Genomic DNA, 24,824 nt, shown 5'->3' with positions numbered 1-24,824 from the left:
GATGTCATTCGTGCCGACTTGTTGCGACGTTTATCAGATCACATCCCAGAGTTGACAAACATACTGCTTTCTTCATGAACTCGGCTCGTGTGCTTGCTTGTTCCGGGCATCGTCTCAGTCGATTCATGTCCCTGCGAACAGTCCGTGACCTCTCGGCGCGCAATCGATTGGGTCAAATGGCCTCCCATATGTCTAGTGCCAGCAAACCCGGGGCCTTGTCCCTAGCGGATCTGCCCAAATCTAATGTGTTCACATCAAAACTCCCACCAGACCCAGCGTTTGAGACGCCGGAGGCCTCGCACAAGGCACCGCGGGAAACGTTGGGACCGCGTATGGTCAAGGGGGCGTTATTCACCTATGTTCGGCCGGAAGAAGTGGAGGGGCCGGAGCTCCTCGGAGTGAGCCCGAGAGCGATGGAGGACTTGGGTCTGAAGTCCGAAGAGGCGCAAACCCCGCAGTTCAAAGCGTTGGTTGCCGGGAATGAATTTGCCTGGACAGAGGAAAAAGGGGGTATATACCCGTGGGCACAGTGTTACGGTGGTGAGTCTATTTGCTGAAGAGACCGAAACACGAGAAGAAATCCTAAATACTAAAACATCGACTCCAGGATGGCAATTGTAAGATGGTCTTGTTGAGTCAAAAGATATAAGCTAAGATTCCACAGCGGTTCTTGGGCTGGGCAGCTTGGAGACGGAGTAAGATGATTAACCGCATCCCCTGAACTATTCCTTCAAAAGACCCGAACAAAGCCCGGCTAATACGATTACTCGCAGCGGGCGATCAGTCTGTTTGAATCAACCAATCCACAGACAAAGACGCGGTACGAGCTGCAATTGAAGGGCGCCGGAAAAACACCATATTCGCGCTTCGCAGACGGAAAAGCAGTTTTACGGTCAAGTATTCGTGAATACATCGTTTCAGAAGGTAAATCGATGCAGTGCATTATGGGATCTCAAACACAGTTCACTGATGAAACTCTTCTAGCTCTCAATGCCCTGGGCGTTCCCACCACTCGTGCGCTGTCCTTGACTCTCTTGCCAAAGGCCAAGGTGTTACGGGAGCGGCTGGAACCTGGAGCGATTGTGGCTCGATTTGCCGAAAGTTGGCTGCGCATTGGGACTTTCGATATCCTTCGGGCGCGTGGGGATCGTGATCTGATCCGGCGGCTGTCCACGTACATCGCTGAGGACGTCTTTGGCGGATGGGAGACCCTACCCGCCGTCGTATCGGTGAAAGAAGGACAGACCGCGGCCGAGCTGGACAATCCCCAGCGAGGCGTCCCTCGGGACGAAGTACAGGAACACCAGAGTATTGAAGAGAATCGCTTTGCCCGGCTATACCGAGAGATCGCTCGCCGGAATGCGAAGACCGTGGCTGCCTGGCAAGCCTATGGCTTCATGAATGGTGTGTTGAATACTGACAATACCTCGATCTACGGACTTTCCCTAGACTATGGACCATTCGCCTTTATGGACAACTTTGACCCCCAGTATACTCCTAACCATGACGATCACATGCTACGCTACGCATACAGGAACCAGCCCAGCATTATCTGGTGGAACCTGGTCCGACTGGGAGAGTCTCTTGGAGAGTTGTTCGGGGCCGGGGCCAAAGTGGACGATGAAAGCTTCGTGAAGAACGGGGTGACCGAGGAGATGGAGTCCGAACTCGTCAAACGAGCGGAAACTATCATCGACCGGGCCGGCGAAGAATACAAGGCCGTCTTTTTGAATGAATACAAGCGCCTGATGAGTCGACGACTCGGCCTCAAGACACAGAAGGAATCCGACTTCCAGGAACTCTTTTCCGAGATGCTCGACACGCTGGAGGCGCTGGAGCTGGACTTTAACCACTTTTTCCGCCGCCTGTCTGGATTACCGCTTTCTGATCTGGAGACGGAGGAGAAGCGCGCTGCCGCAGCATCGGTTTTCTTCCATGCCGAGGGATTTGGGGGCATTGGATACACCGACGAGTCAGCCCGGGCTCGCGTTGCGAAATGGCTCGAGAACTGGCAGACCCGCATCCTGGAGGACTGGGGGCCAAATGGCGATGGCGAGAGACAGGCAGCGATGAAGGCCGTCAACCCTAATGTAAGACGACGTTTACAACCCCCTCCCCCTCCCTTTTTATTTCTCTTATGTGAGATACCCATGTGACTAACCGGGAAACTCTTTCTAGTTCGTGCCAAGAGGCTGGGTTCTGGACGAAGTGATCGAGCGAGTGGAGCGTAAAGGCGACCGAGAGATTCTAGGGCGGGTGATGCAGATGAGCCTGGATCCATTCCGGGACGAATGGGGCCTTCATAAGGAGGAAGAAGAGCGGTTCTGTGGCGATGTGCCCAAGTACAAGCGAGCGATGATGTGCAGCTGCAGCTCATGAGAGGGCTTGGTTCGAATTCAAATTTTACCTTACCAGACAAGCGACTACAATTGGAAGCCGTCGTGGAGAGTCATATGCATTTCCCCATGCACCTAAGTATCTCCTGTAACGCACCCTAGAAGCAGAATTCCATGCATCCCCGATTTATCTGCAAAGCCACATCGCCTGCTGCACTTTTTCTTTTGTTGTTCGCTTTTCCACGCGAGAGCCTGGTAGACACGGAAAGGTAAACCCCAGAGAAAGAAGAAAAAAAAAAGGTAAGGCATAAGGGGGAAGTAAATCCAGATGCAAAGAAAAAAGACCCATGGTCGTGTATCAAGCCGTGAGTGATAATACAAAGTCAAAAGAACCCGGGGGGAAATAGACATCTCAGATCGTGGCGCATGCAAGAAAAAAAAGAAATAACCAGTTATCGTTTGTTCCGAAGATACCCTTGAAGAGGACAGGACGAAAGAAAAGACGAAACATGCCAGGTTGCAAATTTGCAAGGACCAGCAATTTTTTTTTTAGTTAGGGCAGGCAGCCTGAACGTGGCCGGGCTGCTTGCACTTGTAGCAAACGCGCTCGCCGCGGGCCTCAGTGGTGCAGTCGCGGGAGACGTGACCGACCTCGCCGCCTGCATGAGGATTAGTGTGCTGCGCATGGAGATGAAAGGAAGTGAGGATAAGATGATTGATGGAAACTCACAGTTGTAGCACTTCTGACCCTGGGTGCAGTCGCGAGCCATGTGGCCGAAGCCACCGCAGGAGTAGCAGGTCTGGGGACGTCCACCGAAGCCACCGCCGAAGCCACCCTGGGGGCAGTTGCGGGCAATGTGACCAACCTGGCCGCACTTGTAGCACTCCTGGCCACCGGGGGCGCTGAAGTTACCACCACCGCCGCCGCCACGGGGGCAGTCACGAGACAAGTGGCCGACCTCGCCACACTTGTAGCAGGTGCGCTCCTTCTGAGGCTCGGGGCACTCACGGTCTAAGGAAGGGGGAGGTTCTTGTCAGTGGGCTGCATGACAACTTGACATTGTAGTTGGGGCTATTCTGTCAGCACTTACTCACGTGGCCCTCGCCACCGCAGTTGTAGCTATAGAAGATCACGTTAGGACTTTCTATTTTATATAGAACAAATGTATGCAGGAGAAGGAAATCGGTGAATGGAGGAGGCACTGCACTTACCAGGTGGGGGTACCCTTCTTGGGGCAGTCCTTCGCCTGAAAGATTGCCAGTTAGGTTAGCTTTCGATCAAATTCACAATTTAATCCCCCAGATCAACGGGCTATCGTGAAGACCCCGGCGATCCAAGAGAGTAACGTGCGAAGCGAAATTTTTTTTACCTGGTGGGAAGGGTCATTGCCTAGCGAAAGAAATTGTCAGTTCTCAGAAACAAAAAGGGAAAAAAATGCAACCTGTCCGGATCGGTTCAGAACGCGAAACCCATCGGCAAAGGAGACAAAAAAACCAAGCCCAAGATGGCTATGGAATTGAAACCATGCGACAGCAGTGATGGGCTACAAACGCTGCTCCAAGAACGACCGGGGGTGGTGCTATCATTTTGAGCCGCGAGCGCGCATTGTGCGTGTCATAGGCGAGTCAAAAGTGGGCAGGAATTGGGAACACACAGTTGTAACAGGCACGGAAGCGGGGATCCATTTTGACAAGAGTTTGAAGTCGTCGAAACGATGGGAGGGGTCGTAAAAAGGGAATCGAAGGTCACGAAGGGGTATTGGAGGGTCGATGAAGGAGGGAAGTTTTGAGGAATTTTGTAGTGCGGGGGCCCGAGGAGAAAACTTCCCGGTTGAATGGTCCCGCGCCTCGTTTCTGCGTTTCTGCGTTTCTGCGTTACTGCGATGCCCGTTTCGCGTCTTGCGTCGCCCCTTTCGCTCAAGTCGACCAACGCTTCCGTTTTTTTCCAATGGTTGGCGATCCAGCATTTGCTGGTCCTTGAGGCTAGGGTTCAATACTCCCAGCCCGGTCGGCGAACGCCAGGTGCAATACATCATCTACCACTATCTTCCTCAACATGTTTGTCTTCAAGCTCCAAGACTTTCTGTCTTTTTCTTGTCCTCAATATAGTTCATAATCTTCTGTCTGGGGTTCCCAAGCAGGCCCCATTTGGGCAAGAAAAATATCCAAAGGGATACATAGGGAATCAAGGTCCAAGATGAGTCTCTTGGGATGCTCTGGAGTGTGGAAGACTCTCAGAAAAAGACGGAGGGCAAGGGGAATGAGAAGGGTACATGGCATGTCTTGGATATGGCTCTTGGTCTAACATTTGACCTTCGAGCAGGGGATCATATCATCCATTGAGGAATCTGGATAGATCCGTAGTCCTGCAGGATAGTCACGGTCGATGCAGGGCGCAACCGAGACCACATTCGAACCACCAAATCATTCTCGAGGAAGCACAGAGAGAGAAGAAGGAAGGGAGAAGAAGTCCAGGCAAGAGATGAGATTCCAATGGTAACTCCAATGCTGGGGGGAACCTGCGAGTTTTATGCAACCCCAAAAATCCGCCAGGGTCCCCAGGACCAAGTACCTTGTGCTACGGGGCTTCCGCGACCGGTTTCCTGGACCTGCGTTAGCGCCCCGTCGAGCCAGGATGCCGTGCTTCTTACCCAATGGGCGCCGCTCAAATTGAAGCGATCCCCCTCTTTTGCCCCCCCAAAGATACGATCAGAACATGCGCATGGGTTAAATCGGATCGTGCAGGGGAAACAAAGGAATATCCGCCCGGTCGGCAACGATCCCGAGGCTACACGAAACGGACCTCCCAAATCCGCTATGTGAAATCGTAACATTCCAAGAGCTGCGTGCCAGCGGTCTTTTCGCGAAGTAATAGCACTCGTTCGTCGTCGAATCCAACACACCCATGCATTCGAGACAGCTCTTCTGAGGTCCCAGGAGCCATTTGGGAATTGCCCATTTCGTTTGGCAGCCTCTCGGATGGGCAATCGAGGATTGATTCTTCCTGTTCCGATGGCTCCGGAGTCACTTGAATGCTGTTCTCCTCCTTCAATGGGCGGTGGCTACCCAGCGAGGGAATTGCCATCTCCAGTTCCCAGATACGAATCTCATCGCCGCGTGAGCTGACTGACACAGCTTTCCCGCGGTTGGTAACCTGCACGGCAGACACGGACGAGGTGTGGCCCCAGAGTCGCTGCCCGCCACGGACAAAGAGATGGTTGGTATTGGAAACCACAAGGTACATGGTCAAGGTATTATCCGCATGTGAGGTCAGCAAATATGGGTGCGAGTAGGACATAGATGTCGGCGGCTGAAGATGAAGAATAGATGGCATGGTCGGAGTGGCCGAGCTGAGGCTATTGACGGGCTCATCTTCAGTAGAGCGTCGTCGCCGTGCAGACGGTGAGGATAATGGCAAACGATTAGGGAGTGGTCGGATCCCGTATTGCGAATCAACCGTACTAGCCAGGCGAGACTCCAATTGCTGGCCGGCAGTGTCGAACCGTAGTTCTTGAATGCCCAGAGACCATCCACACCCAATGTGAAAGAAACTATAGACGATAGTGGCCACAATTTCAGAGGCTGCGACTCGGAGGGACAGCGTCATGGGAGCGACAATATTGTCTGCATTGAGGGATGCAAGCTCTTGGAGTTTCTTAGCCCCGTCGACTTTTTCAGATCGATCAGAGGGCTCTCGTAAGTTATAAAGTGACAGACTTCTGTGCTGGGACACAATTAAAAGGTACGGGGACGACAACGCCATAGCGGTAATAGCTCCGTCCCGGAAACCAACATGGGAGGAGTGTAACCCTAATTGAAAGCTCTGCAAGTCAAGAACATAGCGATTGAATCGACCAGTCTCGAACCCAACAACAATCTCCAGCTCATGCTCCAACTGGCTCACTGCTATTGCAGTTGGACGAAGGGTAGATTCATTGGACTCATCTGAAAATGAAATCTGAACAAGGCATGAACTGGGGTCTTTCGCACTCCATGCTCGCAATCCATGGCTAGCATCAACTGTGAAAACAACCCCAGCACAGAGCTTGACCAACACAGGAGGGGAGGGGGTTGAGGAAATTCCACTTCCGTGACTCGGCAAATACCTCGGGACCAATTGTGTCGAAGGCGATATTGTCCTTTCCAATTCGTTGCCTTTCCCTCTTCAACCAAGTGGCTATGATCTAACCAAGTCGATACTTTGGGTGAATAGGTGATTTTATTTGGCTGCACTGACCGTCTGACATTGGCGAGTCGACGAGCCCGAGGACGTACCCACTGGGAATAGTACTGCTTTTTCCAAAGTTCCGAGTCTCCGCCCAAAGCAAAAAAGCGACGGGATAATCTAGAGAGAAGGAAAATTATAAAAAATTATTAAGAAGAGGGCTTCATGTTCAGACTATACCTTTGACAGACATTCAAAGAAGAGATCGGGAGCAAAGACAAGATATGCAACAGAAGCTCATCACTTAAAGACGATATCCGGTCATGGGATTCGGATTCATTCCCTGCCTCTTGTTGTCGTTTTGCAGGAGGGATATCAAAATCCACATTCTCCCTCTGGCGCTTGGGCATCCTGCTGAGCGATCCCAGGACACCCCAGGTGAAGACGATCTGCGGGGTTGGTGAATGTGTTCACGGAAAGCAAGGCTCTCTTGCACACCTACGTCTATCGGCCCCCTTATCGGGGCTGATAAGATACTATGGAAAGGGCGGTGAGCTACAATGGCGGTGGGATACTGCCAGCTAGACGCGTCTGGTGCGTCCAAGTCGCGTAGCTGCTCAGATAGACGGGCTTCCCCACCACCTCTTAATGGAGATCTTCAAAGACCTCCATGTCTCTGTTGCAGAGGCCTGTGAGGCATCTTTCGACAATGCCTACAAATCCCTGGAAATACAACTGGCTGCCCATGAGGCACGTGTGCACGAGGCCGAGAGAAGCGCCTCAATTGCCAACAAGGCCCGGCAGGCAGCCGAATGCCGACTTGAAGAGCTCCAGCACGAAATCACCGCTCTACGGGAGGAATTGCATCACTATGAAATTGAGAATAAGGATGTTGAACTTCCTGGTGATCTTGTCAATCTGGAGTCCGAATTCTCCCCCAAACACATTTGGAGACCGGATTTACACGATGTAGATCAGTTGCGAGAGCTACTGGAGGACAAATACACAACGCTCTATAACGATCTCCAGATCTTTGTCCGGAGTTGGAGCTCCTTGAAATCAAAGGTCTTGCAACACAAGAAGAAGCTCCGTCACTGGGATAGACAGCTTGAGCGTGACCAATTTACATTACTTCTTCATGGAGCGCCGGTCACTTTTCAGAGGGTGCCAGCCACCGATCCAAAGAATTGGTCAAATTCGCCGACACAGATGGCCAGAGCTCGATCAGTTCCAGAATCCGATGTCACTCGACACGTTAACCATGACCCAGGGTCTACGAGAGCAACACAAAATACCGGCTGCTCACCCGACACAGCGCCAAACATCAAACTTGAAGAGAACAGCCAAAGAGCGCATAGTATCGACCAGCCAGTAGCGTCTATTGCGAAGTCTAGTCAGACTAGATGTATCGTTTCACCCTCAGAATCTTCAGACGTACTCTGTCCTCTGCCAGAAATACAAAATCGAAAGAGAAAGCGCGTCGGCCCCTCTTCCCAGGATCAAGCAGCCGAGGGTGCTCCGGAACGACCACTTCTCATTAAGGCCGAGACGATGTCATCGAGTCCATCGCATCAATCAATTGCTTCTGCTGGGCCAAATTTTCCAAGTACACAAGATCTGGATGATATCGGTGGTACTGTAGCGACGCCTACCAAGAGAAATCATCATCGAGAAGTACATTGGGAAGATGAAAACCCTGATGCGGTGGACCAGGACGGAACAACAAGCAAAACTCGTGCTGGTGTTCTACAACACATGGACGGAAATATTAGAACACCCAGGTCCTGGGGCCAAGGGACCGACACGAAGAAGCAGCGAGTGATGGAACACCGCGCGGCATTAGCTATGGGGGAGGACGGTGAATACAGACATGGCGGTAACGTTACCAGGGAAAATCGCTCCAAGAGCATACCAACTACCCCAGTCAGTATGCCAAGAACGAACGCAGGCGCAAAAGCCTCTCGGAGTCGTCTACAAGGCCTTCTGGAGGGATCTTTACCCACAAAATCACCGATAGCTCCTGCTCGAAATGGCGCTGGTCACAGGCAAGGACATTCACCCAAATCGAGCCGAAATTGCCGCTCAAGTGAGTCAGCGTCGTGCCAATCGCGTTCAGAGCAATCTGAAGAGACAGCCACGCAAACGCACCTCGATGTACAGCCCGAAGAAGAGCCTTTCAGAGCTCGACCGCTCCATCGTCTGAATCTAGGGCATTTCAAAATTAACCCTGCCCGGAATCAAGGGCTTGACTTCGCCTACGACGCAGTCGTTCGTAATAAAGATGATCGCAAATGTTTGTCTGGGTGCACACGCCCTGGTTGCTGCGGGGACCATTTCCGTGCTATGGTTCGCCTTGGACAGACGTCTAATCCAACCGATGAGCAAAGAGAAGAAGACCAGCGGATCCTCGAAGAATATGTCGGAGAGGACCGACACCTTCTAGACGGACTCAGCGACCAAGATCGCCAAGAACTCGTCATCGAAGCTCGAGCAAGGGCTCTTGCCAATAAACATGGAAAACATCGACATACCCATCAGCGAGCTCGAAGTCCCCCAGGTTTCTGGCGAACTGATATGCCCTCCACCCAAGAGCTGGAGGCAGATCGGCAAGATGCGCAGGCGCGGGAACGCGAAAAGGTCTCTGAGCGGTATCGCGAGGCAATGCGGCCCGGGGGCCTGTGGACCTGGGCAGATGAATGACATGATGTAGGCCAATCACGATTTGGATGAAATGTACGTGGTAGATAACAAGGAATGGAAGATAATCTGGACCTTTCAGTACACACACACTAGAGAGCGAAATCTATCAACTACTTTGCTTGAGCCTTACGCCCGAGTATCAAGTTGTAAGCGTATACTTTAATTCGCGAACAGTGTCTCCAATTGTATAGTTCTCCATCCGAGGCGATGTCGTCAGCCGCAAACATGCCCAAGTCCGGGGACCTCGGCTCGCCCTTCTTGGCGCCTCGTGACCTCCAACCTCCCGCAACCCCGTATTCGCGACACTCCGCAACGATCGGGTCACGAACGGGTCGCAACGTACTTGACCATGGAGACCGTTCGAAACATCCAGAATCCGATACCGCCAGTAATGCTTCAACCATCAAAATGGCTCTCGCTCTATGAAGACTTCGTGACTAAAAACTCCAGCTCGGTTGGGCAGGTTGAGTCGGCCTTGAGGTCCTTGACATATATCATTCCTGGTAAGGAAATTCCAAGGGTATCTCAATCCAGAATCCAGCAGCTAACGTGTTGTTTCCTATGCTACAGGGAGATATCGTGAATCGGAAATACCTTCAGAATGCGGTCAGTTTCTTGAACTTACATGCGCCTGCGGCGAACGAGGGGGTTCGTATGTCTGACAGACTCATCCAGTGCATTCGGGAGTACAACTGCTTTCGTTATACCATGATTCCCTTGTCTCTCGAGTAATCTCCCAGCTGCCTTCAACAGTGCCCCGGCCACCGCCAACTCCTCATGCCCGATATACTAAGTATTGGACCGGACGCTCTCCGCTGTATCGTCGAGTAGCCCTTGCGCTCCAGATGCTTCAATATACAGAACTCCTTTGGGAAATGACAGCTCGCAAACGTGGACAAAAGACTCGATGGCGTGTGGTTGTGTTTCTTGAATTTGCTAAGGCAGTCTGTCGTCTTCTGCTTCTTCGATTGACAAACTCGCGGCCCTTGGTCAGCCCTCCATTGCCAGAGCGCGAGGTTGATCCTAGGACCACAGAGGAGGAAGATGACCAGACCGACTGGAATGGCATGCAGACCCCAGTCAGCGAGCGATCATCGGATCTGACCTGGACGATGCCCCGCACGGGCCTGTCTCTCCCGTCTCTTCCAGACGTGAATGACGTTTCAAATTATCTCATTTCCAAAGTTCTCACGGCAGATGATATCAAGCCTCCGAAGACCTTGCTGCACCGAGTCACTGGACAAGGACAGTTGGCGGAGGTCTTGTATATCCTGCGGCCCGTTGTCTACGCGTTGGCTATGCAGAGATGGAGCGGGGACAAACGCAGCTGGCGGCCTTGGTTGATCGGGTTTGGAATGGAGTATGGCTGCCGACAGCTTGCAAAGCGTGACTTCCGTGAGCGAGTTGCTGGTGGCCTTCGGGGACTCACTGGGCTCGAACGTGAGGAACTGAGGAAGCGTGGTTGGTCAATGGGCTGGTGGCTGATGCGTGGCGCGTTTTATGAGAACATCACCAAGTATGCACACTTCCAGCAGCGTCTTCCCTGTTCCGATCATGAAACTAACAAGCAACAGATCCTGGCTTCACAGCATCACTGGCAAGATGAAAGGCAAGCCCCTTCTGGACTTGGTGGGCAGCGTGGTGGAGGACTACGAATACTTGTGGGACAACTATTACTTTTCAACGGCCACCTTGTGATTCTTGTGTACGGATTACCCTTCTCCATGATACCCTATTTTCTTTTCTCTCTTATCCCACTTGATAGCGATGACAATCGTGATTAGACGTCCTTCTTTTGTTACTTTTGGCTAGGGTCTCTTTGGCAGGCATGATAGGGGGTATCATCAATTTTATACTATTAGCTTCATTACATCTTAATTTCATGCCAAACAATGCATTATATGATCTCAGTTTGTTTTTGCCCGAACCAGTCCCGGAGACCATCTTTGCTGGATCCCTTGCCCCAACTAGGCGCTAGGAGAAACTCGCTGAGCATGCCATTTCCCTCATCATCATCCACTGGCCAGTCCACTCGAGCCCCACCCTTCAGCTCTAGCATCTCCTTTGCTGTGCCCCAACTGAAGCGGCATTCATTACCCCAGCCGAAAACAGGATTCATATTCCGTCGGAGCCAGCCGACGCACTTGGAGTCTGATGGGTAGCCACTACCCCATCCCTCGGGAGCCGACGCGCCGTCGGAATCTTGAGCAGGGCGGATAGCCTCATATAACACTTCGAGCGCCACATCACGCGTAACCTTGGCTGCAACACTGGCAGCGCTCACACACGGGTACAGTGAGTCAGCCTTCTTCGCGACGGTGATTTTCAAAGAAGGGAAGATCCGCTCCAGTTTCTGCTGGTATGTCGCCGGGTTCCCAATGGTATCGATGTACACCTCCCGCACATCTATACCCCGTTCTTCCACTACACCGCGGATAATCTCAATCGTTGCGTCCATCGCTTGGGCATTGAGGTTGTAGACGGCGGTGTTTGGCTTCATCATGCCGGAGGAAATGTCACGGGCTGAAAGAACCTTGATCGCGTACCCGCAGGAGTCATGGAGATTTTGACCGGGCGTGTTGAGCAGCCGCATGAGCTTTGCGCGCACGCCAGGAGTCAGGACTTTACTGTCGTCAAATCTGTGTTCGTCGGCTAGTAGAGGATGGTGGAGGTCCATGGGCAGATAAAAAGCACTGTAGACCATAGGGCCGAGCACAGGGCCACGGCCAGCCTCATCAACACCCAGGACACATTGTGTAGTCTCCACAGGATCTTGAGTAAGTGGTGATTTGCTGTGAGGTGTGATTGCGGTAGGACAGGGCGTGTAGTAGGCGTAGGAGTCTCCGGCGAGCAAGCGCTCTGTATCGATGCTGGGGGGAATAAAAGAGGTATCCTCTTGTGAGATATTGGCAGTCTGCTGATCTGTGCCCATTTTGAAGGCTAATTTTTGGTGAAGCAAACGAGTGTTTGGCGAGATCAAGTAAATCAAGAAAGATAGTGGCACGTTTAAACTTGGGAGCGCCAAAAGTATGCGACGCGTCGACCATTCGGGCTTAGCGGCGGGCGCGCGTTTCCCCCAAATTCCGTCGCATCATTCCTCTTCCCCCTCCACCTCGTGTGTTGCTTTGCGTGGCCAGATTCAGCACCGTTGGATATTCTTTGAAACCTACCTGTCCTCAAGCTATTGATTCCGACTGATTTCTCCTACCGCCAATATGGCTCGTGGCTCCACCAAGCCCCGCGACCTTGACTTTTCGCAGGTGGGCACTATGGGACGGTAAGTTATACTCCTTTAAACGCAAGCACTTGAGGGCGTGCCTTGCAGTATGCTTATGGACTCAATGCATTTAGGCGGACTGGCCTCACCTTGAAAGAAGGGCGACGCGACGAGTATGGAATGGAGGAAGTGGACGGATTATTCTCGTCTCCTGAGAAATCGCCCGCGAAATTGAATGGGTTCAACCACTCGAATGATGATGATGATGATGATGATGATTCTGCCAGCTCTGATATGTCCATTGATGAGGGTATGTTGGCGACAACACTGCTGCATGTCCTGGCCATCAGTAACTAATTGCTCTTTGCCTATCTCCACAGGCAACGCGCCTGGTCCTCTAGACTATCTCGGCAGCGCCAACCGCTCGCGAGGCAACTTTCTTCCCGCGCAGTCCCGATCGCCTGCAAAGGCTGCTTCTCGGCGATCCCCTGTTTTGCGATCTACGCCAGATGAAGGAGATGACCTGCTCTCACCCAGCCCATCTGATGGCAAAGGCTGGCCTGCCACACGAGAATCGCGCCAAGATCCTTCGCCTTTAACTGCTCGTTCGGTTAATGCAGGGTCAAATAAGAAGAACGGCAGTGGGCAAAAGCAGAAAGTACCAGAGCCGATTACTGTGTCCGAATTTTCAGATGGGGAATATGATGAGAACGCAGACTCGTTTGGCCCAGCGCAGGACGATTTCAGTGATAGCTTGGATGCTGGCAACGAAACTGTAATGCCCGATGATGACAACGAGACTGCTGATGCCACCGTGCAAGATTTAAACACGGGTGACAACTACGACTCCCCAGAACCAGAAAATTCGCAACCCGCCGGAAAACTCCCATCGAAGACCAAGCAGACACAGAAGAAGGGAACAGCAGCGAAGAGCCCCCAGGCATCTCAGCCTGCTGCCAAGCCAGCTAAGCCGCGAGGGCGACCTCCGAAAACCCAACGTCCAGCTGATGAGGAGCCTTCTGACACGAGACAACCCAAGAAGCAAAAAACTTCAAATAGCAAGTCTTCTCGACCCCCACGTGAACCTCTCGAGCCCGAGCTAGAACAAATGGTCGAAAATTATGCTCAACGCACAGGTCCCTTGAAGGGCCGTAGTCTTTACATCCTCAAGCGTGAGGATCCTAGCGGTGCCGAAGCCACTCACACCCGCTCAGGGCGAGTTTCTGTCCGCCCTCTTGCATATTGGCGCAATGAACGGTGTGTGTTTGGCGACGGCGAGGCCGCCGAGGGACAACGCTATCCGCTTTCAACCATCAAGGAAGTCATTCGGACTGAGGAGCTCGAACCGGAAAAGCAAAAGAAAGGCAAGCGCAGTCGTAATTCGAAGTCAAAGAAGCGGAAGGACGAGTCCTCCGACGAGGAAGATGAGGAGGTCGATCTCTGGGAGAAAGAAGGCGGGGTTCTTCATGGATACGTCCCTAAATGGGATCCGAAAACCCAGGCTAGCACCACGGAGGAGGAAGTTCTCGGTAAGATTCGAATTCTAGGTAGCTTGTCTACTGTTTTTACCAGCCGCTAACATTCTTGTCCAGATATCGCATACGCTCCATCTGGTATTGTAACCAGAGAAGTCAAGGACTCAACCTTCCGTTTCGCAAAACTTCTCAGTTCTTCTTTTATTGGTTCTGGTGTGGTAGAGCTCCCTAAGGACGGCGTTAAGAAACCCAAAAACTCAAAAAAGATGCACATGGTATTCTACGTCTGTCATGGTCGTGTGCAAGTGGACATTTCAGGAGTTCAGTTCAGTGCTGGTAAGGGCTCGGTCTTCCAAGTCCCGCGAGGCAATTACTACAGTTTCGCGAACCCCTACCAGAAAGAAGCTCGTTTATTCTTCACCCAGGGCTGTGTCCCGGCCGACAGTGAAGAAGCATCGCCATCACAAGGGCCTAAGACGGCTGGGCAGGAAAGTGAGTTTGAGGCTGACAGTGGAAAATCTGCTGCTCCGGCAACTAAAACACGCGGCCGCCCGCCTAAAGGCAAACAAAAGGCGAAATAAATGTCTTTTTTTATTTGCCATTTGCCATCATTTTTCCCTTGTTTCATGCCATGCCAGAACTAAACTAGCATGCCATATGCGCCATGATACCTTTCTGCTCGTCTTTTTCCAGCGATTTCTATCTCTTAAGCGAGGTTCGGGGCGTCAGTATGACCAGGCACCTTGTTAATCTGTTTCGATATTTGGCGAAGGGTACGGAAGGACCCAGCAGGAAACCACACGGGGGGTAGGGAGTCTCCTTTACAATGAATTTGTTCGTGTTCATCTTGGACATGTTTGTTTCGATATCATGTATCATCCATGCTATAGCCATGAAATCATAATCACAGTGCATCGCGCACCCTCCATATCAGATCTCCTCCATCAACTCATCCAGCTCATCATCTAGCCCCAGCGGCGGAAACTCACCCACCTCGATTTTCTCCGGCTTGACAAATGCACCCCGCTTCTCTAGACACTCGAAGTACCGCTGGCCGCCAACGCTGCCGTCGTTCTTCCCCGTCGGCTCGTCCAGCTCGATGCCGACCCAGATCGGCTGGAGGTCTGCAGGGAGCGGACCCTCGCTCGTCAACTCCCGGCCCGGGCCAGTGACCGGGATGGTGGGCACGGGTCCCACAAAGCGAATCGTGCCTCGCCGGATATGCGGCGGAGATGAGGGGAGAATGATAGCCCGCTTAGATACGGCAATGCCTGTATTGCAAAGAACAGAATTCGTGAGATCAGACCATTATTCCCTGAAAAGGTGAGAAAAAGGGGTTGCAAACACACCTCTGCTAGAAACCTCGGCGGCGTCCTTCTCGGCTTGCTTGCGCAGGGCTTCCTCTGGCGAGAGCGCGTTCGGGTCGAAGCGGCCCAACTTCTGGTTCTTTTTCCAGGCCAGAACGGAGTTGGAGAGGGACTCGTATGTCTCGGCGGGCAGCTCATATTTCTCGACCGACGACAGGTCGGTGAAATTCGGACGCATGGCCTGGGGGCGGGTGTCGTGAACCTGGTGTAGGGGATAAGGTCAGGTTCTCCTTAAGAGCTTTGAATAGTTCGTGCTGCAGGGCTTTTCTTTTCTTTGCCTTGGCGTTGGCTTTTTGACACATCTTTAGGCTGGACCTTAGGAGCAAGATGCTCGCCCTCAGATACACCTCGAACATGATTCCAAGTTTATGTACATCATGGCTGGCAAAAACAAGGGGGGAAAGGATGAATGTCAAGGATATTGCTATCCAATCATAGGCAGATTGTTCGATTGAGGACTATTTGTCTGATACAGACATGTCCTTCAAAAGCGAAGTAGTCCGCGAGAACCAGGAAGCACATAGAAAAGAAAAGAAAAGCAGAAAGGAAACAAAAACAAAACCTACCTCAATTTCCGATCCCTTCACAAGGCCCCAGTCTCCAATGAATCGGTCATTGTCCTCAGCCCACTGATTAGGTCGGCCAGGGACTTTCACCAGCAGCCGCTGGCTCCCCGGAGGAACGCCAGTCATGGTTTCCAGCTTGCTCTTGACCTGGAGGACAGTCCAGGTGGGGGTGATGCGACGCTCAGTGACGAAGGTCGGCTCGCCATTGTTAGACTTGGCCCCCGAGGGGCTCGTGATAATGACGGATATATCCGCTGGAGTGGACTGGAATGCCATCTTTTACAAAGTGCGTATGTAACGCCTTCAGAGGAGCCACAAGACGGTGGAATTTAGTGGTGGTGCGAGGAGCTGTGTGAAGGAGTTAGCGCTGGAAACCTCTTGATAAAGCAACAAATGGCCCAGGAAAAACCGAAACTAAAGCAAGGCCATGTACATGCAGACTCAAGGGACGAAGAGGGAGGCCTTGCACGTAACAGTCAGACCAGTTTATCAAAGCCTGAGCTTTTGATATTGGCTTCTCATTCTCTCCAGCTTCTTCCGCCTCTCCTCCCGAGACAGATATTCTGGGCCAGAGAAATAAGAGATCATAGTGGCAGCATAGACAACTGTTCTGGGCAAAATAAACTCCACGTACCTACAGCTCAAATTCGAAGCGAGCGATACTCCTGAATGACAACGCTGGCTTTCCAAAATAGGTGCGCTTAGTCATCGCTTCATGCCGGCAAGGAAATACCTTGATAACTTTGATCACCTTAATTTCACCTTCAAGGTCGGACAATTTTGGCCCATTTCTCTTCCTAGGAACTTCCCTGGAGACCTTTTCAGAATTCACTGCAAATTGTCGATTAGCGAGAAGCAAAATCCGTTCGATCTTAGATCGGGTGCTACATGTATACGGGTGAAACACAGAGCGCAAACGCAGTTTAACTGGGCCAGGATATGCTTCTCGTAGAATCCAATTTCAATCCGAGAAAGCTTAATTCATAAATTAAATTGTATGACTAGATGGTATTGAAATTCTGCGCTTAAGAGTTGGAAGTGCATTGCTTCATACAAAGTCTTCTGTTCTCGGTACAGACTACTTGAGGAACTGGATGTACTGCGGTACTTTGTCAAGTGGGCACAAAAAGTCCCCGAGCCACGTGACGCCTCGCTTGGTCTTTCCCGCATCACCGGCCATCAAAAAGTAGACCATAACAAGCTGCAACCATGGCGGACCAGGCTGAGGCGTACGAGGAGCAGAATGTGCATGAGGTGTACCAGCAAATCGCCGGCCACTTCTCGGCCACCCGCTACAAGGTGTGTTTCGAACGGCCCGTTTCTGGGCAGATCTCAAACTAACCACCCGGGATTTTTCGCAACAGCCATGGCCCATTGTGGAACAGTTTCTCCAGGGCCTACCAGCGGGATCTGTTGGTCTCGATGTAGGCTGTGGCAATGGCAAGAATCTTCAGGTCAATCGGGATGTGTTTATAGTGGCCTCGGATCGGTAAGTCTAGACAAAATGGAGAAATCTTAATTTTCGTATACTGTTATTTCTCTGCCCCGTTTGTTGTTGTTTTTTTTTAATTTATTTGTGGTTATTTTCACTGGAATTCTTCACTGGAAAGTTCTTCCTTTCTCACAATCCCAATTTCTTCAATCTCCACGTCTCTCCATCCCTCCACTCCCCGCACTGACCAAAGGGTGCAGATCCGAGAACCTGGCCCGGATTGCACTCCAGCATCAGCCCCATTCAACCGTGGTGGCTGATATTCTCCATCTCCCGCACCAGGATGCACATTTTGACTTTGCTGTCTGCATTGCCGTGGTGCACCACCTCTCCACCCCAGCCCGCCGGGTCCAGGCCATTGCCGAAATCCTGCGGACGATGAAGCCCGGGTCGGAATCTCAACCCGGCGGCAAACTCCTGGTCTATGCCTGGGCTCTCGAGCAGAAAAATAGCCGACGTGGCTGGGACAAGGGAGACCAACAAGATCTCATGGTACCGTGGGTGCGTAAGGCCAAGCCTGGCTCAGGGGCCGAGGATCAAACGTACCATCGGTATTACCATCTGTATGAGGCTGGGGAACTCGAGCGCGATATTGCCCAGGCTGGCGGAGAGGTGTTGGAGTCGGGATACGAGAAAGACAATTGGTGGGCGATTGCCACGCCCAAAACCACCCCATGACCTGCGAGCGTGTCACTCCGAGAGCCAGCCTCGAAGTTGTCGTCAGACACGCACACGAAAAGGTTTATCAAGAGTGAGGTTGGGAGGAGGACAATGGGTTTGCGCCCTAAAAGAAAACACAAATTGCCTCTCTCCCTGCGAATTGTCTCAAAAAATCAACAACAAAAGAAAATTTGGAAAGCTTCCAAGAAAACAAAAAGACTCGCAAGAGTCCGAGGGGAATTCTCTATGCAAATCGTGGCCTCCCACAAAGCACGGTATACCTCCAGCCGGCGCTATGCAATTCGTATCAATGAAAACTAAGGAAAAGCCGTACGGGCGTGATCATCATCTCATCTTAGGGCAGTGTTCGAGGGGGCATTCCCATATGCGGGCCCATGAGACCAGGCGGCGGCGGCGGGATGCCCATATCGGGAGGTCGAGCCACTGGATAATACTCTCTCGGCGGGGGAGGGGCAGGCGGAGCGTAGGCGGGGACGCCCGCTGTCAACTCTTCCAAGGAAGGCAATTGTGGTGGTAGGCCTGGGAGATGGCCCGGAATCGCGCGTGAGGTTGAACTTTTTCGAGGGCGAGCTAAGGACGTGCTGGCTCGGCGGGTTCGGGTGGTGGGAGGGTCAATTGCCGTGCTCGAGAGAGAGAAGGGCACCACGCCTGCGCGGCGAGCCATCTCTTGCTCTCCCAGCTGCCAGTGCATGGCCTCGGCTGCACGCCATGGGATGGCCATTTCCTCGGCGACCTTGGACCACATTTCAGCTTTGAATCTATATTTCCGCCAGTATTAGCTCTCCGAATGGAAGGTTACTTGCAGAAAAAGAAGAATCGAAAAAGGGCTGCTATGATGTTGACGAGAAAGGTGGGGAATGGCGGGCATTGGTGCTATTGACTGGGTTGCATTTCATCTTACCGTTCGTAGAGTCGGGCCAATTTGTTCTTCTTATCCTCATCCCATTCACTACGACGCTCCAGATAGTTCTGATAGTGAAGACGACAGCTGATCGCACTGCGGCCGGGCAGGCGTTTGCTGATATCTTCCCATTTCATCCCGCTGCCCCGCAGCTCGATGATCAAGGCGTCCTCTTCAGGCGACCATTTGGACTGTTTCTTTGCGGGGGATTCCGCAGTATGAGCTGGCTGCAGACGCTTCGCCGGCACACCAGGGCCGGTCTTGATCAATGGTGGTGCAATGGCGGGGTGCGGCGGGCCCGTAGTGAAGATCGGAGCCGCACTGCCTAGCGGCGGCGGGCCGGGCAGTGTCCTGGGGGCATAGACAGGCGTAGGATTCCCCGGGGCGGCCTCTTCCTCATCTTGGGGCTTGAGTAGTAGTGAGATATCCACTTTGGCGGGCGGCAAGATGGGCCGATTTTGTAACGCAATCATATGCGCGATGGAAACCAACGGGACTTTTCGGAATCAAAGTAGATAGAAGCGCAAAGCCCCCTCCCAAAACAAGAAGGTCCGGATGGAAGAGGGGGAAGACGTTGAAGGTCACAAGGGAAAGAGTAGAACACACAAACGCAATAGAGGGGGAGGGAGAAAGTAGCAGTGCCAGCCGCGCAAAAGGGAGAGAGGGCGAGAGAGAGAGAGAAGAGCGAGTAAGTAGTCCAGAGGTCGCGGAACGCTTGTGATTTCCGCGTCTACTGAAGGATGACAGCCACCACAGATTCTCTAAGAATGCAGATAGTAGAACTGGCGTGGTAATGCCGGAGCGTCGGTGATGCTGGGTATTTGGTGGTTCTTCTGTATTTGGTTTTTTTTTCTCTCCGGATGATCAACCTGGAAGAGTCCTGGGATCAAATGGGCCGGGGTTCTTCGAACAGAAACTCAAACGGAATGGCTGGTCTCGTGCAACGAATGATGAGGTCAGAACAGGGCCTGGTTGAGGGCTGCGCGGCAAAAATCGCGGTAGAAATCGCAGTACCGGGTTAACCGTGGAAAGGATCCAGAGGTATAGAGGAACAAGGAAACCAGGAACGAAGGGAAAGAGGGGAACCAGGATCGTGAGAGGGGGGAAAGAGAAGAAGAATGGAAAGGACAGAATGGAAGTCGAGAAGGGGCAGATAGGGTTGATGGAGTCAGAAATCCACGATTGGGAGACGCAGCAGCAGTAGCAGCAGCAGTCGAAGTCACTGACAAGGCGGAAGAGGTTGAAGGTAGGAAGTGAGCAGTGCAGAGAAGAAGTAAAGAAGCGAGGCGGCGATTGGAGGCATTCAAGGTCCAGCCGAAGTTCCAGACCAGCGAGATGAAACCAGACGATCGTGACCGACGACGAACCAAGCGGGATGGATCCAGAGGAGTCTTAGACCGGCGATGGAGACCATCCCTGATGGCAGATGGAGTCGCGAACCGAGTGGGAGAGGGTCTCGTTTAGTTTGGGTTTGGGAGGGTTGGGGGGGGGGAAGAAGTTTAATGACGGGAAAAAGTAGAATGATAATCCCAGCATCAGAATCTCATGCGAAAAAGGAATTTTAAAATTACTCTTTTTTTAGGACACTTTTTACTGGGAATGATGGCCAGGTCGAAGTATCAGGTAGCAGGGACCCAGTGAGGCCCCGAGGACAGGTATCAGAATACAACCATACCTTCAGCATATACCCCCAAATTACCAACTACGTAGCTTGGCCAGCAATCAATGGCAGTCAGCCAGCACAAGAGAGAAGGAGGCGTCCGTGATTACTGCAGTAGGTTAGGTATCGTAATCTCCCATTCATTTAATTCATTTATGGATGACGATGATATAATGATCTGGGAACAATCATCAACGAGACCATAATAAATAATAAATAAATGATTTTAATTTTGGGATGATCAGAGCGAAATAATTAAAATTCGGAAAATTCGCCCAAACCAGAAAAGCAAAAAAGGAAAAAAAAAAGACCCCAAAAAAGAACAGGCCAGTCAAACGGGCGACAGGGAAAGCCGCAATATCTCCGATCCACTTAATTAAAGATGGGAAGCGGTCAGGCCCCCGTTTTTTTTTGCCCCCCATGAACTCGATGGCCTCGACGACTTCGACGCCTCCGACCCGCGTCGCTCTCTCTCCCTTCCCTTCCCCCTTTCACTTCTCCCTCTTCACCCCCTCCCTTTCCTCCTCATTCACCTTTCTACTCTCATGATTTCGGAACAACTTGAAGACCACCCACCCATTTCATGCTTGCTTTCGGAGCAAGAGGGTGAAAACAGAGACGGCCGGCATCGGGGGGAGAGGGGCACACAACCAGGTGTTTGCGATCAAGTGTGTACGGTATCATCCCCCTCTAACCGAGTCAAGGAAGAGGGGCTCCCAAACTCCTCCCGACGCCCAAGCCCCCGATGAACATGGTTCCTCCGAACGGGCCCCGCATCATCCTGAAATGAGATGAGGATGCGTAACGGAACACTTTAAAGCCAGCACTGACCAGTCACAAACGTTGGCAACGGGCTGCTCCGGCCCAGACGCTAACCCGCCCTAATGCCATGCCGTTGCGACTAAAACCAACCAGTCATAGCCCCTGGTGAAAAGGGAGGGGCGATCGCAGCTCAACGGCTTTCTGCCGTCCTCTTACAGGCCAGACCGGGCAGACCCATGTCACTTTCCCACGTACCCAGCATTTCCAGTAGATCCAATGTATTCAGTATACCCAGTATTATTGTGACTCCGTACTACTCCGTATTCCTGCTATCGTCACTTCATCACTTGCCGCGACTTGATATCCCTAGCGGGGGAGAGCAGCATCGTGGATGAGGTTCAGGATGCTGATGTGGTTTATTATGATAATTGTCGCAGATGAAATAAACAGACCCGAAGAGGGCTCTGCTTTGGCCCTTGTCTGCTCTCTCTTTCTCTCTCCAGATCTCCAGAGAACTCGCGTTCAAGGGAAATGTGTAAATTAGTTGCCGGAGGGCCTCAACTTTGCAATGATTCGACCCGTCAATGGGCCCCGTTGACTTATGGGCGGAATATAGCGAGCTGTCTCGTTTTAAATGAGGAAGTGCCTACTCCCTACTCCGTCTCTTGTCTGGCAATACCCGTCAATCCTTGCCATGATGCTCTCCTTCCTAACGGGAACCTCGGGTGGACCGCGCGAGAGGATGAAATGGCGGTCATAATGTCTAGGCAAGGATGATGCACGATGTACAATGCACAATGTACGATGTACGATGTACGATCAATGGGGGCATCGTCTGCCGGCGCCGGAGCCTACGAGAACAGCGTGTCTCCCCCAGCGTCCTCTCATCTTCTCCAGTGCCCGTTTCAACTATTCCTTTCTGCCGTTAGCGACAGGAGTGGGCTGAATCTCTCTATCCTATCCCCATCCTCCGATCCCTTGCCCCCCTCCCTCCCCTCCTCTTCTGCTCCTCTCCCGTGCTCATCCCATCGACCCTCTCTGGTGGCTGAGGGTCTTTGGTTTTTTTCTTGTTTCCCGCTTTTCTGTTGTCCCGTGCTGGATATCAAGCCATCGACCGGGATCTGGGGTCTGTGGTCGCCTCGTCCCACTTGCACCGGCTGGGCGTTGCCTCTTTCGAGCTTGTCCCTCCGACGTGGTTTGCAGCCTCAGTCCCCGTGCAACCACTCGGGGATTTTTCTGGTTTCCTAGGGCTTGGGGCCGGTCCTCTCGCGTCGGGGCTTGACTGGTGACCCTGGTCCGTATATACTCCGTTGCAGCGGTAACTCCCTACCTCACCAACCCACCTACTCGTGAACCAAAGCCCAGCTTTGTTTTAGTTCGATTGTCCCACTAGGTAATCCTCTCCTCGCCCGGGAGTACTCCGTAGAACTCGTGCGGTTCGGCCCTTGAAGAATGGGTCGCCAAAATCGCATGTGCTCAGCTTCCAAGCTTTGACATCTCTTCTATACCTATTCTTTTATTGTTTTTGACTTCTTCGCTTTTATTCTTCTTCTTTTTTATTTTATTTTTTTTTAACAATCCGGCTTGTTTCTTTCTTCTTCCTCCGTGTTGCCTCCGTTTTGCCTCCGATGTGGATCCCTTTTCCCCCTGGTGTTCCGGCAACCCGACTTGGCTCGGTGGAGTCCATCCATGTGTGCATTTCCATAGATACTTCTTTAGGGAACTGTCTCTGTCTCCCTCTCTCTCTCTCTTTTCTGGCTCGATGGTTCCTGGGTCCCAGACTCTGCCTCCTGTCATAAAAAGATCCCGTAATTCCAGTCCTATTTTCGCCTTCAATTTTCCCTTCCCTTTCCGAATCCCATCGGGGACCGGTCCAGATTACGATGTCCATGGAAGTGTCCCCTGGTCTTCCAGAAGATGCATCCGCTCCATGGCCTCTTGCCTCCCCCCCCCCCCCCCCCTCCCCTTTTCAAACCGGATAAGCTCGGCGCTGTAAGACCCCCCAGAGCGTTGTGCGGCAGGCCCATCGTTCGTAGTTTGTTGGCTCCGGTCACACGGCGTCGCACTACTTTCCCTTCGTCGGATTCTCTCGCCCTGAGAGAACATAGAACGACTATTCTTCTCCCCCCCCCCCCCCCCCCCAACCCCGGCTTCCTCAGAGACAACAGAGAGCAGAGAACAGAGCGAATAGAGCCCGGACAAGAAGAACAGGGCCAGAACTGTGCGAAATTGGACCCGTTGATCTGTTGGGTCTAGAATCCTCTCGTCCCTACACTCTTCCCACTCCAACACCCCCCTCCCCACGCACTTCCTGGTTCGTTCCAGCTCTGAGCTTCCCAGCTCCGCTAGAGCTTGGGTTCTTGTGCATGCGACGTGATGAATTAAGGTGCAGCTGGGATTTACTAGGATCGCCCCGGGGGCAAAAAAAAAATCGAAAATAATAAATCATGAAAACTAACAACAGCAAACACGAGAACGACCCGGTTGTCTGTGCTTCCCGCCCATCTTCCTTCTCAGGGCTAAGGCGCCCGACTAGGATCCCGGGGGGGCAAGCAGGAGAGAGGGACGGGGTGGCTAGGGTGTCCTAGCTCTCGGCCCTGCGATCGCCCTCGGCATTCTCCGTAGGTAATGTTGCAGAGATGTGATCAGTGGAGCGACCGAGGCTAAGGTCTCAGGTTGCGCGGTAGCGCGGCCACGGTCATTTGAGAGAGCGAGCCCACTGGGTGGGGGAGAGGGCACGAGAGACGAGAGACGGGGTTTGTTATGTTGGGCTGGAGCTTGGAGGGGAGGAGGCCTTGGAAGGCCCAGAACGAGGCAATGGTGCCGAACCGCACCTTGGGAGGCGTCGAACGACGGGGCGGGAGAGTGGCAGCGTGGGAAATTAGCAGATTGGTAGATTGGTAGATTTGGGAGATTTGGGAGATTTGGGAGATTGAGGGGGACAACGCGTTCTCATGAGAAGATTAAGGGACCGGTGGGGTCGACCGCGAAACTTGGATTCTGGGCTCGCGAGGGCGTTTGGGCGGGAAATGACCTCAGGGTCGAGCCACAATGCCGGTGTGGGTACGGGCACGACGGGATGGTTGACAGGTGTGAATGCACATTGTCCCCGGAGACAAATCAGAACCAGTCCAACAGTGCTATGACAAGAGAGAGATGTCCAGAAAATGGTCGCTCGAGGGACTGGCTAATGGGGCTTTGTCGACGTGTATTCTGTATCTGGTTATAGTATATTGCATAGTGTAGGTCATAGGTCGTAGGGTGTAGATTGCGTTCTAAAGGTGATAGGCTGATTGTCTAGCCGATACACTGCCTTGCCAACGAACCCGAACTGTGGAGGAGGATCTGTCTTGGGATGGCAGGAGAATACCGAGCACTCTACAGGTATAGTGGTGCCTACTATATCACGGAACAGCTCCATCTTGCTGGCCCCCGAAAAGAGAATACTAGAATACCGAGCTACTATCTTTCTCATACAAGGAACACGTACCTACCCAAACTT

The 24,824-nt window shown here is 52.4% G+C and overlaps 10 protein-coding genes across 10 annotated transcripts; 5 read left to right on the top strand and 5 right to left on the bottom strand.

The window, feature by feature from the left end:
- Positions 1 to 74: 74 nt before the first annotated feature.
- N7462_002741 (uncharacterized protein) lies at positions 75 to 2,379 on the top strand (the record flags this gene model as incomplete). Its single annotated transcript, XM_057074467.1, is given in 5 exon segments — positions 75 to 540; positions 560 to 617; positions 644 to 695; positions 774 to 2,090; positions 2,179 to 2,379. The coding sequence occupies 5 exon segments, from the start codon at positions 75 to 77 to the stop codon at positions 2,377 to 2,379; spliced, it is 2,094 nt and encodes a 697-aa protein (XP_056938108.1).
- Positions 2,380 to 2,885: 506 nt separating this feature from the next.
- Positions 2,886 to 4,022, bottom strand: N7462_002740 (uncharacterized protein; the record flags this gene model as incomplete). The annotated part of the gene is made up of 6 exons (XM_057074466.1): positions 2,886 to 2,995; positions 3,067 to 3,348; positions 3,428 to 3,456; positions 3,549 to 3,583; positions 3,707 to 3,726; positions 3,992 to 4,022. The coding sequence occupies 6 exons, from the start codon at positions 4,020 to 4,022 to the stop codon at positions 2,886 to 2,888; spliced, it is 507 nt and encodes a 168-aa protein (XP_056938107.1).
- Positions 4,023 to 5,151: 1,129 nt separating this feature from the next.
- Positions 5,152 to 6,911, bottom strand: N7462_002739 (WD domain protein; the record flags this gene model as incomplete). Its single annotated transcript, XM_057074465.1, has 3 exons — positions 5,152 to 6,294; positions 6,612 to 6,681; positions 6,742 to 6,911. The coding sequence occupies 3 exons, from the start codon at positions 6,909 to 6,911 to the stop codon at positions 5,152 to 5,154; spliced, it is 1,383 nt and encodes a 460-aa protein (XP_056938106.1).
- A 238-nt stretch (positions 6,912 to 7,149) lies between these two features.
- On the top strand, positions 7,150 to 9,201 carry N7462_002738 (SAE2 C-terminal domain-containing protein; the record flags this gene model as incomplete). The annotated part of the gene is made up of 1 exon (XM_057074464.1): positions 7,150 to 9,201. One exon carries the CDS (start codon positions 7,150 to 7,152, stop codon positions 9,199 to 9,201), a length of 2,052 nt encoding a protein of 683 aa, XP_056938105.1.
- Positions 9,202 to 9,550: 349 nt separating this feature from the next.
- N7462_002737 (peroxisomal membrane protein PEX16) lies at positions 9,551 to 10,899 on the top strand (the record flags this gene model as incomplete). Its single annotated transcript, XM_057074463.1, has 4 exons — positions 9,551 to 9,704; positions 9,772 to 9,807; positions 9,877 to 10,717; positions 10,776 to 10,899. 4 exons carry the CDS (start codon positions 9,551 to 9,553, stop codon positions 10,897 to 10,899), a joined length of 1,155 nt encoding a protein of 384 aa, XP_056938104.1.
- A 199-nt stretch (positions 10,900 to 11,098) lies between these two features.
- Positions 11,099 to 12,133, bottom strand: N7462_002736 (ribonuclease H2 catalytic subunit RNH201; the record flags this gene model as incomplete). Its single annotated transcript, XM_057074462.1, has 1 exon — positions 11,099 to 12,133. The coding sequence occupies one exon, from the start codon at positions 12,131 to 12,133 to the stop codon at positions 11,099 to 11,101; it is 1,035 nt and encodes a 344-aa protein (XP_056938103.1).
- A 283-nt stretch (positions 12,134 to 12,416) lies between these two features.
- On the top strand, positions 12,417 to 14,474 carry N7462_002735 (Cupin domain protein; the record flags this gene model as incomplete). The annotated part of the gene is made up of 4 exons (XM_057074461.1): positions 12,417 to 12,478; positions 12,553 to 12,728; positions 12,799 to 13,947; positions 14,011 to 14,474. 4 exons carry the CDS (start codon positions 12,417 to 12,419, stop codon positions 14,472 to 14,474), a joined length of 1,851 nt encoding a protein of 616 aa, XP_056938102.1.
- Positions 14,475 to 14,823: 349 nt separating this feature from the next.
- On the bottom strand, positions 14,824 to 16,102 carry N7462_002734 (TBCB family protein; the record flags this gene model as incomplete). The annotated part of the gene is made up of 3 exons (XM_057074460.1): positions 14,824 to 15,164; positions 15,243 to 15,462; positions 15,827 to 16,102. 3 exons carry the CDS (start codon positions 16,100 to 16,102, stop codon positions 14,824 to 14,826), a joined length of 837 nt encoding a protein of 278 aa, XP_056938101.1.
- A 933-nt stretch (positions 16,103 to 17,035) lies between these two features.
- On the top strand, positions 17,036 to 17,996 carry N7462_002733 (tRNA (carboxymethyluridine(34)-5-O)-methyltransferase; the record flags this gene model as incomplete). Its single annotated transcript, XM_057074459.1, has 3 exons — positions 17,036 to 17,125; positions 17,191 to 17,315; positions 17,519 to 17,996. The coding sequence occupies 3 exons, from the start codon at positions 17,036 to 17,038 to the stop codon at positions 17,994 to 17,996; spliced, it is 693 nt and encodes a 230-aa protein (XP_056938100.1).
- Positions 17,997 to 18,333: 337 nt separating this feature from the next.
- Positions 18,334 to 19,373, bottom strand: N7462_002732 (MYB DNA-binding domain protein; the record flags this gene model as incomplete). The annotated part of the gene is made up of 2 exons (XM_057074458.1): positions 18,334 to 18,757; positions 18,901 to 19,373. The coding sequence occupies 2 exons, from the start codon at positions 19,371 to 19,373 to the stop codon at positions 18,334 to 18,336; spliced, it is 897 nt and encodes a 298-aa protein (XP_056938099.1).
- Between the last annotated feature and the right edge of the window lie 5,451 nt (positions 19,374 to 24,824).

Source organism: Penicillium macrosclerotiorum (genome assembly GCF_028827735.1).
Source record: "Penicillium macrosclerotiorum strain IBT 26536 chromosome Unknown utg000002l_segment0_segment0, whole genome shotgun sequence".
NCBI lineage: Eukaryota > Fungi > Ascomycota > Eurotiomycetes > Eurotiales > Aspergillaceae > Penicillium > Penicillium macrosclerotiorum.
Note: the sequence above shows the minus strand (reverse complement) of the source record. Positions and strands in the feature narration are given on the sequence as shown.